Source organism: Diadema setosum, chromosome 22 (assembly GCF_964275005.1).
Source record: "Diadema setosum chromosome 22, eeDiaSeto1, whole genome shotgun sequence".
NCBI classification, from domain to species: Eukaryota; Metazoa; Echinodermata; class Echinoidea; order Diadematoida; family Diadematidae; genus Diadema; species Diadema setosum.
The window spans coordinates 25,295,638-25,317,236 of record NC_092706.1 but is presented as its reverse complement, the minus strand read 5'-3'; the positions used below and the strand labels follow the sequence as shown (position 1 = coordinate 25,317,236).

Genomic DNA, 21,599 nt, shown 5'->3' with positions numbered 1-21,599 from the left:
CTATTCAAGCACTTAATCTTTACCAAACCGTGCTGGCTGTGCGATGAATGGGACAAAAAACAGGAAGTAAACCACCAGAGTAACAACAATGAAGGGATTATCAGATTAAACTGAAATTGAGCATGCCTCATTAACACATTTTGTCCATAATTAATGCCAACTTTCAAAGCAGTACCAGTATCCTTTAAAAAGTTATTATAGTTGAAAGTGAAGAGTGTGGACAAGGTTTTTCAGAAATGAAAAAGGGATTCGAAAGACACACCTAATCACACTATTCTACCAAAAATGTTCGAGATAAACTGCTAAAAAACGCACTTTCCTGCCCGTTTTATGATACTAAATTTTAGCATAATGTAAAAGAAGGCCCGCTCTGTCAGAAAATATGAAAGAGTCAAGTTCGGCTAGGTTAACCCATTTCACTTATTTTCAGTCCTCACGCAAAATCAGTGTGTGCGACTTTATGTTCGTTTTGAGGTGCACGGTCATATATATATATATATATATATATATATATACATATATATAAAAATATCTCTTCATGGCATACTCATACACCTAATGAACTGTAAGACTACGCCTTACATGTAGTGTGAAAAATATGAACCACTTTATTATCTGAAAATGCACCATGTGTTTTTAAAAGGGTCAACTTTCGAGCTTTAGAATCCACTTGCCTCTTATATGTGTGTTTGTGTGTTCGTGCAAGTGTGTTTTTTAGTGTTCTTCGTCTGATCAAAGCTGCAGCCATTTTTTTTATCTTGCTAGAAAGAATGATTAGCGTAGATGTGCTTTGTTCTCTTTTTGTTGTAACATCAAATAAGTACACAAAGTGATAGCATTAGTGTAAGTGTAACACATCATTTACATGATATGAAGCCTAGATTTTTTGGTTATTACTCAATGGAATGCATTTGATATTACGACGAGAGATGCATTTAAAAAAGTGGAATTAGTCTTAACTACTGCCAGGCATTTCTTAAATATCTGTAGGTAATGTTTGTGCTTAAATCGCCATTCAGAAGAAAACTCATACAATCAGTATCATCTTCGGCTGTGACAACGGTTTGTCGACTACAATTTTTGTTCGCCGTTTACGTGAGATTCACAAACTCAAGCTGGTTTACTCATATAGTAATGCTTAATGCAGGATATAGCTTACACATTGTGCAAATGAATGCAATTGCACAGTAAGCTTTGATTTGTATGAAACATTATGACTAAATTGATTATGATTAACCACAGAACAAACATTCATTCTTGAAATTGTCGATAACTGCTCACACGTTTAAGATATATTACAACCATATTTATTCTGTTGTTGTTGTTTTTCAAAAACGAGAAACCAGTACTCACAAGCTATCGTGATAAAAAAGGAGAAACTGATCTAAGTAAACAAACGAAAGAAAGATATAAAGAACGGTAGACAACGATATCTTATATATTTGAAATTATTATAGAACATTAATGTGTAAAAAGTCAGAAATATAAAGATATCTGAAATAGTTTAATTATCGTCGTACTCGACAATCAATGCACAATTCAACCTTTGAATTGCGCATACATTGTAGTTTCATCATACAATCAATGACACATAAGTGGAAGTAGTAGTGTAAAGAAAAAAAAAATCACACAAAAAAGAAAAGCGAGGCTGGAAGTTAGCTTTTAGATGAGGTTCATAACTACATTACATTAAAAGATGACAGAATTAAAGGATTTAACAATTTACCGCTCAAACTATGAAATATACCTTTTGATATCTGTTTCTCGCAATCATACCATCTAAACCATAACTGGTATACACATATTCTCTAACCGTGTCTAAAGTGCGATATCCATCGTGACCTTGAAGACTGTGCTCTTTTATGAATTCAGCATGTAGGTCTACTTAATCATGACACCAGAACATTCGACATGAAACAATGTACCTTCACATATGTGTTGGAGTGATCTATAAATCACAAGAAAGTTCACAATGAAATCGTCCATTAATAAATTAATGACTGGCACTGATCACACATTTCCATTTGACTTGAAAACGAATTTCATCCATTTTTTTTTTCATTAATAAAAGATAGTAAACATGGATAATTTCGTTTGCATTCAAGTATTCCAACCGTAACATGCATTACCATCTGTCATTGCTCGCATTAGACCATTAATTGACAGGAAACATGTGATAATGCCGTCAGGGCCATTTGTGCATCCAGACTGGATTACGCCAACTCGCTGCTTTATGGCATCAATTCCCAGCAGGTAGAGCGCCTTCAGAGGGTACAGAATCGTGCGGCAAAACTCATCTTCATGTGCCGTAGGCGTGATCATGTCACCTCCTTGCTGAAGCAGCTACATTGGCTACCAGTCGCACATCGCATTGCTTTCAAGACTTGCTTTCAAGACTCCAACTTATCTTAGATCTCTGATCATTCCATACTGTTATGCTCGCCCTGGACTACGTTCAAGTGCAGATAGCACCTTACTCCATGTACCCAAAACAATCAGTAGAGCGGGGGACAATGTTTTTGTGACAGCTGCACCGCGATTGTGGAATGATTTACCTCGGTTCGTCCGCATTTCCCCATCCCTTGATGTCTTCAAGAAGAATCTTAAGACTTTCCTTTTTGATGGCAATCTGTAACTGAATGTTGTTGTAAAGTGCTGTGAAACCAGTCATTGACTGTGTAAGGGCGCTGTATAAATGATCTGATTGTGTTGTATTGTATTGTAACATGATCCGTATACAAAAATGCAATGGATACAGAAACAAAAGTTAGTTTTCCACAGAATAAAAAAAAAACGAAGGCATATTCAGGTGTTCCTAAAATTAATCAATTTTGAACGAATCCCACAAATATATGCTGCAGGAGAAATCTCGTTGGCACGAGTTTTTCCAATGAAAGTCAATTTGCCCTGACTTGAAACTGGTCTTAGACAACAATTTATTTCGATAAAGAGAACGCGAACATGTCTTAGATCTCGTTAGAAACTCTCATTATGACGTCATGGCTTCAATCTTCTTCAAAGTTCTGGATTACTAGAGATGCTCTCGTACATTGATGGATTGGCGTGAACGTGTGCCTTATGGATCTGTACTTCTGGAGAAATCTCATTTTCATACAGAGGTATTTGGGTGGGTGGCAAGTTATCGTCCTCGATAGCAAACTGATCATCGAGAACAAGGTACCCATTTCCATCCACCTCGGGCTTTTCGTTTGGTTTGCTTGAGTAGATGGATACAGAATATAGCGGATCGTGCGCACCCAATGCCAGGTGTTTGTGTGTTGCAGTCTTACCGACATTCATCAACTCATTGACATAATGTGGATTTTGAAAGGTGGCGGTTTGGTCGGAAGTTGTAGGAATATCTTCGTAAATTGGTGACCGAATGTTTCGATATCCAGCACAGTCTCCTGCAGCTCCGGAGAGCAAGTAACTGTCTCCATCGATATCCCTTTCCTCCCCTTCGATATCCGTGGACTCCGCATATATGACATCCTCCCCTTTTTCCTTCTTCACAGTTCTTGACATGTTCATGTATACCTCTTTCTTGACATCGACAACACCTTCACCTTGTTGGCTCTTGATATCATGGAGAGGCAACGAGCTCTTGTCTGCTGAGTTTCTCATGTTTGTTTTAGGAGTATAATCCTGCAGAGACGAATCAAGAATTGAAGAATACACACTGTACTTCAAAATGTGTCTTATATGTGGTATGATTTTTATCAATAAAGTTGTCTCTGTCTGTGAAATGTAATTGTAAGATTGCAACTGTAGATCGATTTACATTTCAACAATCAGATTGGAAAAGGTAACCAGCGGGACTCGAACCTGTCATCTACTGCCTTCTGGGCAGTGAGACTATACTTCCTGGCTATCCCTGATTAGCAGTACGGTGATACGATGAACTTGGAACTATACCGAGGCTCTGAAATCCAGACATTGCTATGTTGAATAGCCCAAGGCGATTAAGGCTTACTCAAACAAATTAAGAGATTTTCAATGCAGGGGGTATGTCATGTGCTATGACTTTCATCATGTTTATCGATAATTGTCGACTGGGCATACTTCCAAGTTCATTGTGTCACTAGCGACAACCAGCGATACCCTTGTGGAAGTGTCGGTGCCTAAAAAGAAGTAGATGACAGGTTTGATTCTCACTGTTTTCTATTTCCAACATGTTTGCTAAAAATACAAAACTGCACTTGCGATCTAGCAAACACATTTGTACAGGGAGAGAAACTTGATCAATGTCACAAGCACATCTTCACCCATGTGCTTTAAGAACTTCTTACATTTACTTTCAAACTTTACTTTAGTTTATTACTTACTCATTTACTTACAAGAACATCTGAATCTATCTTGACCGGCCTACATATACAAATATTACCCATAAGGATTTTGTTTTGTTTTGTTTTGTGCAGTCATAGATGTTTCCATTTTTCTATGTCCAAAACCATTTTAACAAGATTCTTACATTGTATGTGCCTGACCATTTGAACGAAGGAATGATTGTTAGAATGACAGTCCCATATCATTTTTTTTTTCACATACAAATTTGTATCTTCTTAAAGTTTAAACATCATGCATCTGATTTCTATATGGCCCTGACAAATGACAACAGATGCAATTTGAAAGACATTATTTTCCGCTCATGGTGAGGGCAGTGCAATTGAAATCATTGATTGTAAGTCATTAAAGATATCTCTCAGCTATTGTGGCGAAATACTCAGCTATTGTGGCGAAATAATGTATTACCTTATGACAGGTGCAAGGTTTGGTGTTGAACTTTTGGATGATGCAGATTCCCAACATCACAAGAACTAATCCGACAACTAACGAACTTGTAATGGCTATTTTTCGAAGGCATCCGACCCATGCTGCAACAGGATGACAAATTGAAATATTGTATGGAGCTTTATTAACCAACACAAAGATAATGTTGTTTTGCGTTGTTGTTTTTAAACACAGAAAAGCACAAGCTTATAAGAAATAAAGAACAACTCAGGATAGTAATGTTCCCTGCATCATGTAGTAAAAACAAGCAAAAATGAGATATGATTGAGAATGTGTTTTCATATAATGACGTCATAGTGACGTCACGGTCGACTGATCACTATGATTTTATTAGACCCGTCGTCTTTGGGACATGATACATATTTGGTATAAGTTTGAAATTGATAGGAAGAACACTTTTTGAGCTAATCGATACACAAATTTTGTCCAGAAATAAAGAAAGAAGAAGAACAAAGAATCCATACAGATACAGAAGGTGATCCGAGGGATACTCGGATCACCTAATAATTGTCCAGTACACGTCCATGTGTTTGTCTTTCTTCCCATGGAAAGGACATAAAGTCTCTTTCTATATTGCGAAAACGAAAGTGTGTAGATCAATTATTCCTTTCCAATCTCCAGAATGACACCCGACATAAAATGATACATTCCTTTATTGTCTCAGATAACGAAAAGAACCTGGACAGGGCTTCACACTAACTCATTTTTCTCCTGGTCCGACAGACACGACGGACAGTAGTTACCCAGTTTCCACGTTTTAGTACTGGCAGGTCCATTCCTGAAAAGGTTAGTGGTCCAGCAAGGATATTTACTGGTCAGGGACCGTCGCGACGCGTCGGACCAGTGTCAGTGTGCAGCGTGAATGCCAATGGGATTTTGAACAAACCTTAAAAAATATATGAGCCATTTCAAATTTTGTTTAGGGAAAACAATGGATGTTTTACATGTTTTTTGCCAAAATTCAAGTGGTTATGATTACAACCGCATAATTTTGGCTAAGGCAAGGATGATGATGCCACCAACTTTCATTAGTTTACTCGCGAACAAATAATCAATAAAGAAATGTTATAGGAATTTGGCCGATAATAGAGCAAGTGCATCGTCTGGATCATCATTCCAAGAAAAAAAAAACACAAATAGATAAAAATCATCATGCCAAGATCTGGTAATTCAGAGAAAATAACAACAAGGAAATGGGTAGTTAGAAAGACAATAATAGTCGTTTGATGGTGTTTTTTTTTTCCGAGTTGAAAAACCAACAAAGAGGATTGAGGCAAAGTATAGGTTTGGGTAAATGCATGAATACTTCCAACCCTGTTCCACGCATCACCTTTTTCATCTTCGCTATTATAGTTTTTCGTCAAGGAGTTGAAGACATCCGTGCTGTGATTGCGTTCTTTCAAAGATCCATTCATATTCAATTCCAATCCAAGTTGACTTCTGCTCATTAATTTAAACAAATCTCAGATCTCTTTTTATCAAAACACGTTTCACTGCTTGTTTATATTTTTTTTCACCTCCCAAAACTTCTTCCTTGTCAAATGCCTTTCCTTACATCAGCAGCAGAGAAGTCAGCTGAAGTAAGCATGTCATAATGCCTAGTAATACGTACAAAATCAATTTTACAAGAAAGGTCTTATAAATAACATCTGCTTTGAAGCCTCGAAGAAAAAAAATAATCTTGACATAAACTTTCAAAGAAAACCTTAACTTGTGAATAAACACTTAAGTATACCCCTCAGGAACTTGAACATACATTTCTTGATATGATGCACGTGGGGATAAACTGATAAAGGTGTCAGTTTAAGCATATTTGTTCACTTAGTTTGCAAGATATTCTACGAAATGAAGTGAAGCGTTTGTTCGCAAAAACTGATAAGTCCATTTTTGAAGATTTTGAAGTACGGTCTCTGTCATAAAGTCATAATACCTTTTAAATGATATATTGGTCAATACATATAAAGGTACATTTTTGAAGTTATGGTCAAAAGAAGCAAACATTTTCTTATTATTCTTTTTATTTTTCATGACCTTTTATCGCAAATATCTCGATTTAGCAAATATGGACTTATCGATTTTTGCGAACAAACTCTTCAAGTTTATCTGTTGTTGATTTGATGCTGATATACATTTTGAGGACTTACTTCCTAATGGTTGGCAAGATGGAATGGATGCGTTCCACCCTGGCGAATATGTTGATGTATTTTCGTCGGATGATGTCACACAAAGCAACGTCGCACTACCACTGACTATGTAACCTTCATCACACACCAGGGTTACTGTGGATCCAACCCGCATGGTGTTTGAATTCCATTTTCCGTGCAGTACTTTACCAGGGTGATTACATTTCGACACGTTACCTGAAACTAAAGAGAATGATCATAACAATAATTTCAGGCGCATGAAGACAAGAATACGGTTTCTGCATGTTTTTATTAGTAGTATTATTGTCATGCATATGGTATGTACGCGTGCACGGATAATTTGTTTTCTTTGTTTTCTGGGGGCGAGGCTAGGGGATGGAGGGTGGGTAATTGTGAAGGTGAAGAGAGCTTGTTTCACATGTGTAATCATAACAAGGCCGTTTCCACCTAAACATTAAAAAAAAGTACATAATTAATTCGAACGTGTAAAAGTTACGGAATGCTGAAATGTGAGCACACTTTTGCCGTTTAGGTTGCAGTGAAATATTGACAAACAAATGCCAACAACAGAATCCACAATTTTATCTTTTACATCTCAAAATTTCGATCCCAGGTTTGATTTCCCGTCCAGCTGCAGTTCTACATTGGGACAACGTAATATTCCATTCATCTGTTTGGCCTTCAGTCCTTCGATTATGATGTAAAGCCAGTACACATGTATGGCTCAAAATGATTTCACAAACGAGACAGCCTTTCACCTTCGTTGCCTATACTCCTTCCCTCTAAAGGTAAGACTCGGAATTCACTGTGGAAACACACCAACAATTCTTAAATATTTCTTTGACAACGCTATATAGAAATGCCTCATGTGTTTGTTTGTTTTTTCCATATTCCACATTTCAACAAATAAACCATAAACATAACAAAATATCCATGAGTAAATTGTCAAATACATAATTTTAGACAATTAAACAAGTGAAATACGAGGAGTCTACATAAAAGCGTTGCTTGTACGGTGTAAATTCTTAGATGCTGATATGAGATTAATTCTTACTTGATATTTACATTTGAAAGGAATGAAAATTTATGAATTGTGGAAATATTAACGTCGAATAAACAAAAAGAAAAAGAGAAGACAAAGAAAACAATGTCCGTGGCACAAAACTTATGGAGAGGTGCGTGATCACCCGTGCGGGTGTACAAGTCAGATACAGTGTGTATAATGTGATTTTTTTTCCCTTCTCCTTGTATAACAGTCTGCGTCACTTGTGAGTTTTCATAAAATTAAAACCGTACATTGTACATATTATAGGCCTAAGAAGCAGCTCTGTGCATTTGCAATATCTTAAAAAATAGATATAATTGTTTGAAAAATGAACACACCTACACAACAATCATGTCAATCTCCTCTAATTTTTGTAAACATATTTTCCTCCTTAACCGAAAGCCCATAAAAACGTTTTTTACTAGTCTTCTGTACTTTTTCAAATGGCATTTCTACAACATTACGAGGAAATGCTATCAGAGTATTGAGTACTTATTTTGTTAAATTACATTGTATAATGTCGTGCGACCTTTCAGTTATGTCATTCACTTACGGATGTCATGTTATCTAATATCATGTAATGTATATCTTGTGTTTAAGAAATGCATATTAAGATTAAGAATCCTAAGCAAACGAACAGATACAATCTATAAAGAGTTCAGAAGCGTGTGTGAAAACTCATAGTTAACCAATACTTGAAGTGATAAAAAGCTTAACGTCAATTCTGGCAAATAAACAATCATCTTCAATGAATAACGTTTGGAGAAAAAAAACTGATAGTAATTATGATATGCATAAATTTTCTTCATGTTAAATAATGTTGGGGTGAAGGTAAAACCTGTACGTTCATCTGGTTGGCAAGATGGGATCGATGCGTTCCAAACTAGCTGGTGTGTTGACCTCTGCACACAAACCAACGTCGCACTACCACTGATGATATAACCTTCATCACACTCAAGAGTGACTATGGATCCAAGTCGTGTGGTGTTCAAATTCCATTTTCCATGAGAGACGTTACCAGGGTGATCACAGTTTGACTCGTTGGCTGGAAAGAGGAAAATGATTTATTTAGGCCAGATTATTCTTCAGGTTGAGTTTCTTCGATTTGTCTCCCTCTACAAATGAAATTTGTTAAGATCGCAGCTAATGGACAAATTTCATTTGTAGAGATCGCAACTGATGGAGACAAATTGAAGAAACTCAAACCTGAATCTTCACCCCTCTGAATAATTATTATATTCCTTTCATTTTAGATTATTCTTGTGTGACGTCTCATATTTCCTGTCCACAGCAAGGTGTATGTATCTAATGTAAATCCCTTATCATCTTTAAGAGTTGAGAATGCAGGAGACAGGTGGGGATACTAGTAATGTTTGTTATTTGGAAGATTCGTTTTGTGAAACACTGACATTTTGTGTATACCTAGATGTTTGTCACTCCCAAAAATGAAATAAGTTTCGTTAATAAGAATATCTATTTATTTTTATTTTGTGGCGTCACGCCGAAGGTTGGGAAAAATGAACCATCGGAATAAAGAATTGTACCTAAGGGTGCAGGGTTCAGAAGGATCTGGGTTTTTGGACTTAGAGCGACGGTGTTTGCTTTAAAAGATTATGAGGAATAAAATACCAAAAGCAAATGAGCAACATGCATGTTTACCTGCTATATTGGTATATAAAAATGTTGCCAGTACTAAATTTTACCAAGTTATGCTCTGTTAATACAGAAGGGTACACAGAACTGTCACTTTTATTACTACGGCACTTTATTAGTTTCACCACTCCATATAGCAACAATTGACAGAGGACGTAGATTTGGAATTTTTTGTTGTGTGTGTCCGAATTTAAAACGTTATCCTATGCATGTGCAAAGTGCGAAGTGTATATTGTCAACAGTGTTTTCCTTGTACACTGTATGAAGCAAATGGCCTATTGTTATACCCGGACACATTTTCTCGAGATTCAGGCAAGTTGGTAACGATGCACTCCAGTCAAGCGAATTGTTGTCAGGAAATCTTATACACCGCAGGGTGGCACTGCCATTGATGACGTAATTTTCATCGCAAGTGAGAGTTATTGAAGATCCCAGTGACGTGTCGGTTGAGTTCCATTTTCCGTAAGACACGCTACCAGGATGCTGGCAAAACGTCTCAGAGGCTAAGTGTACTGTAGATGGGAGCAAAGATGAAGGAAAAAGAATGTGTCAATTACAGACTTTGATTACCTCTGCCCCCCACGGAAAAAAGCAGTAACTGACATTTTTATGAATTTTTACTTTTTTTTTGCAAAAATGAATAGTTTACCCAATGCCCTTTGATGTGAGTAGATCAGTTTTGTCCCCCCCCCCAAAAAAAAATGGAAAGTGACCAAAAATGCAATGTTTCACTTTTGCAAAAAGCAGTAACTACATCCAGTTGATTCAACTTTGCAAGTTTCCCCACGGAAGAAAGCAGTAACTACAAAACCTACATACGGAAGAAAGCAGTAACTACCAATTTAGTCTAATCATTCAGACTCTGTAGTCCTTCCTGTATATTTTTCCCCTAATACCTTTAAAAAATATACCCCCTTCGAACTTCGTTTGGCGGGGGTATAAAAAGTTCTATCAGTTTTTTAAAACAATATAAACAGCAGTTTCTTCTATAATTTAGGTAAGTAGATATAAAAAGATTGTTTCACCAGTAACTTGACTCTGCCCGCAGGGAATCATATGACAAGTTGTAGAAAAAGTTTCTTTCTGGAGACTATCAGACCTGAAAGACTGAGCGCGCTCTGAGTGCAGAATCATGCTGCACGCGCATAATATTTTGCAGCATGCTTACAACTGCACTGCAGAATTCATCACATCAGAGTCATCACAGTACAGTTTGAGTGACAGTGCCAACCATGCGGTCACACAGTGACTGAAAAATTTATGCTGTCAAGGCATGCCTGCAAATCCATTGTGAATTGCAGAAGAAAAGTCATGGTGGCCATGGCTTTGGCCAGAACCAGAAAATCAAGGTGAGCTGAAAATATGAGTAGAAATTTAGTAAGGAAGGTCTGACAGTTAACCCTAAATTATAGATTTTTGATTTGATTTGATTTGATTTATTTCTGCTTAATTCCGTTACATCAGATAGGATCATGTACATGTCATTTATGACAAACAGTATATCGACACATAGAGTTAGACTTGACATGTTAAGATCAATCTAACGTTAGGTCTACTATAATCTGCGCCATTAAGAGAACATTGTTCGGGGATGGATAACCAGTCACAATAGTTAAGGTTTAAGCAATCTTTATTATGCTCACGCAACACAAACTGCCGGCCGAAAGGGGCGAAGGTTGTACAACAACAATATAACATACATCTCAAACACTGCCCGTAAGAGGGCAGTATAACACACTGGCGCGATCACTTTCTTCTTTCTGTCTTCTTCTACATAACACAATGGGAAACCCTTGGCTATGGAATAATCATGCACATTCAATATGCCAAGAATGTGTGTGGAATTAAACCAATCAAACTTCTGACTAATGATGTGGATAGCTAGACCACATTACGAACACTCAATGATTTGATAACATTAATACAAACATTATCCCCATATAGACACGGTCTCTAGAAACTTGTATGAACTGACTGACACCCAACTAATATGAAACACCAACATTACACTATGATAAGCACTGCTATCATACAGTACTTACTCACTGGATCAACAATCAGAATCATGCCCATACAAAAATACCAATAACCTATGCTATACATGCACAACCTCATACATACCCTGTACAAACATCTTCTACCAATCATAAAACAACACTTAATAAAACAAACTACTTTACGGTGTAAATGAAACAGAAAATATTTCACAATGTCAACTATCAAATATCATACAAACACATGTAGCTACCTCACTTTCTACCTTTTCTCACAATATGAAACACTACTACTGTAGGCCTACGTACCATGTAAGTACCATGGTCTCCCCACTCTCATTCACTCTTTTGTTACAACACTGTTAAACCCAGCACATACAGCTGTAATCAATTATCTTCTAACATATGCTGGGATTTGGAACGAGTGTACATAAACACTACACTATAGCTGTCTTTCCTCTACAGTCTTAAAGCACATACACACCACACACAATGTTGTTACATTAGAACCAAATAAACATCAACATAGGCTGTAAAAGCGTGAAGACAAAAATCCCTAGATAAATCAAATGAAAGCAACATGGCATTGAAAACAACAATGTGGTGTGTTCATAATAATGCCTGATACATGTATTCAAATCGGTATGAATAAGACACGCACGTGAATGAAAGCCGCTGAAAATAGCCACCCATCTGATGAAGCAATATCAAAACCTTAATGTCATCATTAACTTATGATGTGAGTTATTACTGCAACCCTTTGGCATATACCAAACGAAACAACTGACAACGATACATCCAGTAAAAGATGTACTGTACATGTATATAAAAACAAATTACAATATACATTGGTATCAGAAAAACGCAGAGATCAAATACACCTGTACGGTGTATTACACTTTTAAAAACATACTCAAACTTCCGAAACATATTTTGTCCTTCAAGTGTATCAAAAACGGACTCCAACATTGACGTCACTCCATACAATATGACCTGACACATGATTCTTACATATCAAAAGGGGGAGAATGAGCTACATAAGGTCCATCAAAACTACATTGTATATGCCATGTACAATGTGTTACCATGCATATCATATAAACTTCATATAATGACAAATTATCATCATACGTACATTTATCTTTTCTTTATCAATAAACCTGTTACTGATATTCTTCCCTTGCATGTGCAACAACAACAAAAAAATCAAACGAACATCATACATACGTATGTAAAAAATCTCACCTCTCCTAAATGTGTGCAACATGTATTTGACATAAGACATAGGAAATGACTCAAAGAATCATACACACTGGGCAAACTGAAAGGCAAAAACACAAACATAAAAATGCTGACTTGAGTTGCTGTCAAAACCAGCATGTGTATGCTGCACACATAAAACGGTATACAGTACATGTTATTCAGATTTGCGCAAGTTGCTATGTGCAAGTCAACTTTCTGCTTACATGATGTATGTACTACAACATGTACTTGCATCCAATAACAATATACAGCTGTACATGCACTGTCTTCGTACATGACATGAATCAGAATCAATACAAAACACTTTAGACCAGAACAAAAATATTAGCAACTTTGTAATATAAGATGCTCAAAAAGGAAAAATGCATGCTGTGCATAGATTTCATACAATCACAAAAACAAACAAACAAAAAATGAACCTGAATTTGAAATCTCAGAGTGCCAGTTTTAAATCTCAGAGTACCAAAATATCAAAAGTTACAAAACTATACACAATTCACACAAACTTCACCCATTATAAACAAAAATTCCAATATAACTAACATAATTATCAACTAAAGTTTACAATATTACCTTGCAAATAAAACATAACAGATCACATACTTATACAGCACACTTTTTTTGTCTCACTTCTAAACACTAATTTCACATATACATTATACATAATGATAAAAAATAACCGATAACCTTAAAAATCCTGCATTATTTAATCAACAACAATCCATTTATCCTATTACCTGTTTACACAAATATAGTGGCTTAACAAACTTATAAAAATGAAGCAGGCATGTGGCACACAATTCAATTCACAAGTCAGAGTCCAGGAACATCTGGTAGCTGAGGTCAAAAATGGGGGTTATCAATTATCAGGGAGCTTCTGAATATACAGTCAATGTCTGGAGGACGACCAGGAGGGGGTCCTACATGCAAGCACGTGTAGTGACCTGGTTGAGGGTGAGGAGCAATGTCTGGGGTTGGAGACATCACAGGTGTGGTAAGATGAAGACGACGGGCAGTAATCTTCTCGCCCCGTGGAAAGCGAGATGTACCTCCAGGAGTGGAGGCATTGGTGAAGGCACGGGGTTCAATGGATGCATCTGGGGGGCGCCCAGGAGGGTCATTGATCTTGATAATGCGAGGATGGTCGGGGGGCCCACTGTGTCGATGAGGAGCGGTAGTGCTACCAACACTGATGTTTAGAACATCCACAGGAAGCTCATCAGGGGGTGAGGTGTCCAAGGAACACTGGTTGACATCTGAAGATGGCTGACATGCTGGCCAGCCACAGAGATGACGAGGTGTGGCTAGGGCATCACAGGAATCATCATCAGTGTCATCAGGGATGGTGCCATTCATCTCAGGGGTGCGAATGATGGCTAGCTCAGACTGGGCTAGACACTGACGTGCAGGTTCAGCGTCCTGGGAACAGGGGCGTAGGCCTATGCCTTGGTGGTGACAGTTGCTGGCTGGTGAAGGTTCGGTCACATCATCAGGGATGGATGAAGGTGGGTTGTACCGGGGAAGGCTGAGAGACATTGAAGGCGTACGGGACAGCCGAATATCTGCCTCTGGTGTAGGATCAGGACCATAGGTGTACGAAGGTCCATCACCAACTGTGATGCGGCGCTTCGCGGGACGGATGGTAATGTCGTGTAACACTATGAACGGAATGCCTGCCTCAACTAAAACATCCGGAGAGTCAACAACTAACCCTTCAAAGAGAAATGCCTTCCCATCTCTTGTGAGTGTAAGGCACGTCCCTCCAATGATTGCATACGGTGAAGAACGGTCAACTGAATAAGCCTCAGAAGAGTCCATTAAAACACCTCCAAGACTCTTAAACACTGAATAGCCAATCAAGTTCTGTGGAGAACCGCTGACAAGAGTAACCCGGACACTCTGTTGGCCATGGTCAAGATCAATGTAGGGAGACATACAGGCCTTTTCAGGCAACACTGAGGGACTAGCTACTGGAGACTGTGGCGACTGATCAACCCGGAAGTGGAACTCATCCGACTCCGATGAGCCACGATTATAGCAGTAAGAATTGTCTTGAAACCCTATTGACCTGTCTAAATCTGACATATCCGTTGTATCTCCAAGACTAGTACAGTCTGAATCAGCAACACATACCCTAGCAGACAAGCAGATGATATCTGTAGACAAAAAACTGTCATGAAGATCATCAAAACATTCATCAACTTCTGAGAAATCACATTCTGAATCTAGCTCATCATAATCATCCAGATAATTGTCATATGGACACAGGGAATCAGAGTAGCCAAGGACTGACGCCGCTTGGCGAGCACATGTAATGATATCTCTTTCATGCTCTGGTAGGAATGAGCAATCACTGATGTGATGCTGGTTCGGGCGATTGGCCACGAGACAGATTGGGCAACTGTGAACTGTATGTCTAACATTAGAACGACTGGACTCACTAACACCAAGACTACTCATACACATAGGGACAGGACGAGGAGTAATGCTACATGAACTTGGATTGACGCCATCACAACGAGTAGCATGCAATACTAGATCCTCATGGGGACGAGGTTGGTTAGGGTCCCCGAAGGGCTCATCACAACTGTCATAACTTTCATCATCATGATCGTCACAGAAATCATCATAATCAAGACCGACATAATCATCCTCAGTCATCCATTCATTGCTTTCATTTCTTTTGATTTGAATTGACTCAGAATCGCAAACACTGTAAGGTACCTGGTACATTGTACTTCTGGTTAGAATACTGGTACTGGTAGGGGCGGCCTCTCTCTCGGGCCTGGGTGCGAGGTCGTTGCCTCAAGAGGGGACAGGGAACGGCCATTCAAGGGCTATGTATGGGACTACAGCAGATGCGAGCAAACCATAACTACCTATCACGACACGTTTTGCCGACCGACTGGCTGCCATATCATGCATAAAATCCATCGGTAATGAGGGAAGAGCAGGGTACTTGATCCCATGTAGCTGCCACCACGCCATTAAGAGAACATTGTTCGGGGATGGATAACCAGTCACAATAGTTAAGGTTTAAGCAATCTTTATTATGCTCACGCAACACAAACTGCCGGCCGAAAGGGGCGAAGGTTGTACAACAACAATATAACATACATCTCAAACACTGCCCGTAAGAGGGCAGTATAACACACTGGCGCTGCTGTAGATCTGGACATAGTCTCTGAGAAAGTCTAACTTGCAACTAAATAAAGGATCTACTAACGTTAACCTAGTATTTTACTTTCTGAGACTAAGTCCACATCTACAGTAGATTGAACTTAATGACCAGAAATGTCATTTAACAGCCATTTAAATAAGTTTACAATCAAGATTTTTGTAAACTTTTTAAAACTTGTATTAGATCTAGATCTAGACCCTAGTATTAGACAACAAAATAATGTTGTTGTTGATGATGATGATGATGATTGATGATGAGTACAATTTGATGATAGTAACAGTAAACGGTTAGACCCCGATCTATTCACTCGAACTAGTGTTATAACAGAATATAACAGAATTTAGAGTCTACCCCAGGCCAAGGTCTATCTAGATAGGCCTAGAATCTAGATCTAGATCTAGGGCCTAGATTATATTTACCAAAATTTAGACCCCTCCAGATCTAGATCTCTAGATCTATCTAAACTTAAAAGAATCAAATCCTCAGACTGAAGTCTTCAGTAGAAAATGAATTGAAAATCATCCAAATGTGATTTTGGTATTTGAACTGCCCCCTTCAAAATCTGAGGAATATTATGGCACAAAAAAGCGATAAAGTTAGGTCTATTGCAAAAATACTAGGCCTAGTAGATATAGGCTATGCCATAGTAGGCCTACGCTATCTAGATCTAGACCCTAGTCTAGATCTGTTAGACTAAATCTATCCTTTCCTGGACCTGGGCTGCACCTTGACTGGAAAATAGAAGAAAAAAATGGCAGAATGGCGGCTTTGAAAGGAGATGAGCACTAGATATTCTAGTATTAATACACAAATAGTCTAGATCTAGGTCTACCGCGTACCATATCTAACATTACAGAGTCAGAGTTAACTGTTTAGTGTTAGACAAAATGTCAGTAATCTAGATCTAGGTCTAGCACTAACATTGGGCATAGATCTGTACGTGTAGTCTAAGTGTAACGACAGAGTTCGACTAGGATCTAAGACGAAGAGACTTGATACTTTATAGTCTAGTCCAGGGACCAGGTCAGGCACTTCAATTACCTTACTGTTACACAGAATTCCATTCATTCCTAGAAGTGACAAGACCTAGTCTAGGTCTAGGTCCTAGATCTTATAGATCTAGACTAACTAGAAAGTAGAAGAACTTTATTTTATAAGCTGGTGGAGTCTCCTCACTATGGTCATGTGACATGTGCAGTTACTGCTTTTTTCCATGGGGAAACTACCCAAAATCATGGGTAAGTCACCGCAGTAACTACATTTTCCTAAATAGGCCTAACATTTAAAAAATAACGGAAACATATTTTTTTCCTAGGTATTGTTAGACAACTAGGTATGGTGCATAATCATACCACAAAATTATTTTTGAATGTTTCTGTGTTTTTAAAGAATCTGCAAAAAACGCAAAATAGCATTTATCTCAGCTCAGCAGATATGTAGTATGGAACCCTAACCCTATGCAGTACTCGAACTGATGACAATTCGCAGGAATTAGCATGATATTATGAGGGTGCTATTGTTTGTGAAGATCGTTTTATCCTGGTATAGTTGTATCTAATTTTTTTTCTCACTTCTCTTTCTCTCCCCCCCCCCCCCCCTTTCTATTGAAAATAACGCATACAGAGAGCAAGAAAACAATCAAATTTTGCGTTGACAATCGACCTCACATACGGGTGGAACTAGTCTTTAAACAAAAGGCATTTTCACATCAGCCCGATAAAAATCCAAGCTCGAAATATTTTCCGCGATTGCGAATTAGAGCGCTATTGAATTTCTTATTCACATCAGCCCGTCTTTATTTATTTATTTATTTTTTTTTTTTTGGGGGGGGGGGGTTGAATCTTTGTGCTGTGCTTTGTTTTTTACTCAAACCAGCATCTATTTGACAACCTTTCTTCAATAACCACAGGGATATAATCACAGGGAATTAAGGGAGAAGAAACGTTAGTAAAGCGAATGGAGAAAGGTCACCTTCGTTTGAAGAAACAAAACAAAGCAAAAGCTTACTGTTGATCACCTCACAAGATGGGATCGATGAATTCCAAGCCGGGAAGTAAGTTGACCGTCCGGGCAGTCCCACACACTGCAGTGTCGCGCTGCCATCGAAGATGAATCCTTGGTCACAGGTGAGGGTTACCAGGGAACCAAACCACGTGCTGTTGGAATCCCATGCGCCGTTCTGGACAACGCCAAGTTGGTCGCAAAATCCGTATGATGCTATTCGAATAGGAGCAGCAATGAATGAGGCAGGGAAGGTGTGAGATAAAAAAGAAAAACAAACAAACAAACAAACAAACTTGAAATATCGTATGGCGATTGGTATCTCTCCGCCATAATGCATGGTTCTCCTAATATGTCTGTAGATAGTCCAATTTCTTAGCAATGTGTGTTGACAGTTTCACATAATTGGCAAAATATTAAAATGACAGGTGTGTCACAAATGTGTTGAATGTTCACTTTCCTTGAACTACGTTAAATTGGATTAATGGCTATATTGTTTAACAGTGCAGGTATATGTGGATTTCACGCTTTTTACTCGACCTTTGACCCTTTGATAAGTTTATGCATTGACTTATTTTCAAGGTACGGAGAAAAAGTGTCATTTCAGTATTAAATAGTAAAATTTTAGCATTTTAACCTGGCTTTTGACCCTTGACCTTTGACCCTATGACCCTAAAATTCCCTAGAGAATTACTATCAGGTAGAAAATGCATAAATATTTACTGAGTATCATGATGATACCTTGAGTCACTTAGCACTTTCACCTGACCTGTAACCTTTGACCTTTTGCAAGAAACTTCCAAGAGAATCTCTATTGGGTAATACATTTTCAGTTTCAAGAATAATCCTGCAGGCATTGCATAAATATGAGGGAAATAGTGAAATTTTGAGTAGTTGATCTTAACCTTTGACCCATGGCCCCAACTTCCTTTCATAATCACTAACAGTCAGTACATGCATCACGTACTAAATTCCATGAAGATACCTTGAACCATTAAATTGTGAGATATGGAGAAAAAATGAAATTGTAACATTTTCACTTAAACTTTGACCTTTGACCTCGTGACCCCAATCTCTCTGGAGAATCTTTATCTAGTAGTACACATATACACTAAGTTTCAAGAAAATATCTTCAAGCATTGATTTGATAGATATGGGGAAATAGTGAAATAAAATTTTGAGCATTTGACCTTGAACTTTTGACCTTTGACGTTGAGCATATGCCCCCCAAAAGTTGATAGACACAACTTCTCCTACTCGTACATACATGCCAAGTTTTATTAGGATACCTCAAACGCTTTTTTATATACATTGCCCACAAAATTGATTACGGACGGAAGGACGGACGGACGGACGGACGGACGGACAACCCGAAACCATAATGCCTCCGATGACACTTCGTGACAGAGGCATAAAAATCAAAACATCCATTTAGTCAAACCTACTCTATGATGTACACAAGAAATCTGATTGATTTGCCCAACCTCGTAAGTTTCTTAAGGAAATTATACTGTCGTAACCCTATGGAGATAAGTAGATCAGGTATAAGGAAATAACGACAAATCCGGGCGACGAACATTTCAAAACAAAAGCAGACGGAATGAGGCTTTGCAAATGTATTTTCTGTAAATCTACATTCAAACGTCTTTTCATTCTAGTGGGGGAAAAATGAGGGAAAAGGCCTACAATATAAAGGGGTAGAATATAAATCATTAATCTCATATATTTATTTTCACATGAGTATGAGAATGTGACCATGGAAAGTTATGAACTATGGGATGCACGAATCCCCTTAGTGCTTGTTTTGAGCCTACCGCAATTGCAATTCCATTGAATACTACGGATATAAACATACGATTGAAAACAATTTGCACGTTGGGTGCTAAAAGTATTTAATACTACTTTTGATCAGCACTCACCGTTAAATGCGTAATATACACCAGGTGACAAATTCAATTCCTCCATTCTTGGACATGACCCCCCGCGAAGATGTGTTGCTAAAGAGGACAATTGAGTAAATATCTCTGATGGGACGCACAAGCAGGCACTTTGGTATATGACAGCTACATCAGCGATGTTTCTTTGTTCCCGACACTTGGTGGCGCACTCCAAATCATTCATGACTTCATGTCTGGAGAATCCCTGAAGTAGAGAATCCACCTGTGTGCTCTGTGATCCGTCGTAGCATCCGAGGTATCCGGGTACTGAGAGGGAAATTTAGACACTCTCACAAATAAAATTTATCTTTAAGATAGGAAAAACTACAAATACCCTATCGAAATAATATGCTATGCAATTGTTGTTTTCGATAACATTGAAATGATGACGTTATCAAAAAGTCCACTGATTTATATTGACCGACAAAATCAACAGTGCCTGTGAAGATGACGAATCTACGCACAACAGCGCATGATGGAAAATTACGTGGGTATGTGCTCGTCTGTTTACGTGTAAGTGTGTGTGTGTGTGTGTGTAAAACCTTAAGTGCACATTGCCTGACGGCTATAAGATAAAGCCATAATTATAAAAAGGATTGTATAACAGACTTCTAGCTCCTGGTTGTCATTTTGGTACAGGAAACAAGTTATATTATAACGAATTTTACTCCATTTCCCACCTCGACATTTTAGCTTCAAAGCACTCTTGGAGGAGCATTCGGTTCTTGCCCAAGAACAGTGTACCATACTTCCCGAATCTGTGAGATTGAAATTTCAGCAAAACAAACAAACAAACCAAGGAGGTTCAAGAGAATGGAGTCACAACTGTCGTATTTCCTTTGAAGTCACGTTTGATGCCGCCACTCGAAAGTATTTGAAGCATGTGGCAAACTGGATCTGCCGCGCAGATAGGAAGACAATTGACTCATGTCTCATTGCATAATCATCAGCCACTTTCTAACGAAAATATGTCTTTGTGATGGTAATTACTTTTCGCCATCCCTACTTATAAAAGATAGGTGGTATATAATGGTAAAGACACAGGGATGCGCGAATAGAAATTGCGCAAAAAATGATGAAATGAAAATGAAAATTACTCGACTGGCCGTGCCCGGTCACTAATCTGATATATCTATTAATATAAAGTTATACTCGAAGATTATTCCATATCAGTTTTATTTGGAGGAATTAAGTGGAAAAGTGATAAAACCGGCTTTCCGGGAGGGTACAGTTTTAAACTTTTTCACATGATACAGCTCTGATTTACACTTTTGCACATATTTCTTGAAGGGATTGACCTTTGTTTAATGAGCTTTATCATTAAGTGAGATTTCGTTTCATTTCATAGATAAACAAGCAAAATATAGCCAACATTAAGTTCACGTTCAAAATAAATCTTCAGATTGCTCAGCAAGACGGCGGCATAAAACCCCGCCACCAAAGGCACAGATGCACCTGTGGAATTCTTTTGTACATCAATAGAAAAGTGACAACTGTTTGAATAATTACAGCCAGTTGGAACTCCATCTCTTCAACCTCCTTGAACAAACAAACAAACAAACAGACGGACAAACGAAAAACAATGAACAA

General features: G+C 38.1%; 2 protein-coding genes across 2 annotated transcripts; both read right to left on the bottom strand.

Moving 5' to 3' along the window:
• Positions 1–3,015: 3,015 nt before the first annotated feature.
• Positions 3,016–3,624, bottom strand: LOC140244990 (uncharacterized). The gene has a single exon (XM_072324582.1). The coding sequence runs from the start codon at positions 3,622–3,624 to the stop codon at positions 3,016–3,018; it is 609 nt and encodes a 202-aa protein (XP_072180683.1).
• Positions 3,625–3,631: 7 nt separating this feature from the next.
• On the bottom strand, positions 3,632–20,756 carry LOC140245233 (zona pellucida sperm-binding protein 3 receptor-like). Its single transcript, XM_072324818.1, has 6 exons — positions 20,690–20,756; positions 19,992–20,276; positions 18,079–18,288; positions 9,927–10,136; positions 6,936–7,157; positions 3,632–3,645 (listed from the first exon to the last, which is right to left on the bottom strand). The coding sequence occupies exons 1-6, from the start codon at positions 20,754–20,756 to the stop codon at positions 3,632–3,634; spliced, it is 1,008 nt and encodes a 335-aa protein (XP_072180919.1).
• Between the last annotated feature and the right edge of the window lie 843 nt (positions 20,757–21,599).

What these genes read in the sequence shown, in the direction of transcription:
- LOC140244990 (XM_072324582.1), bottom strand. Translation starts at nt 3,624, where the DNA reads ATGAGAAACTCAGCAGACAAGAGCTCGTTGCCTCTCCATGATATCAAG.
- LOC140245233 (XM_072324818.1), bottom strand. Translation starts at nt 20,756, where the DNA reads ATGGTACACTGTTCTTGGGCAAGAACCGAATGCTCCTCCAAGAGTGCT. An exon ending in TGTATATTACGCATTTAACG is followed by an intron (nt 18,289 to 19,991) that starts GTGAGTGCTGAT and finishes CTATTCGAATAG; the next exon opens with CATCATACGGATTTTGCGAC. An exon ending in ATCTTGTGAGGTGATCAACA is followed by an intron (nt 10,137 to 18,078) that starts GTAAGCTTTTGC and finishes CAGTACACTTAG; the next exon opens with CCTCTGAGACGTTTTGCCAG.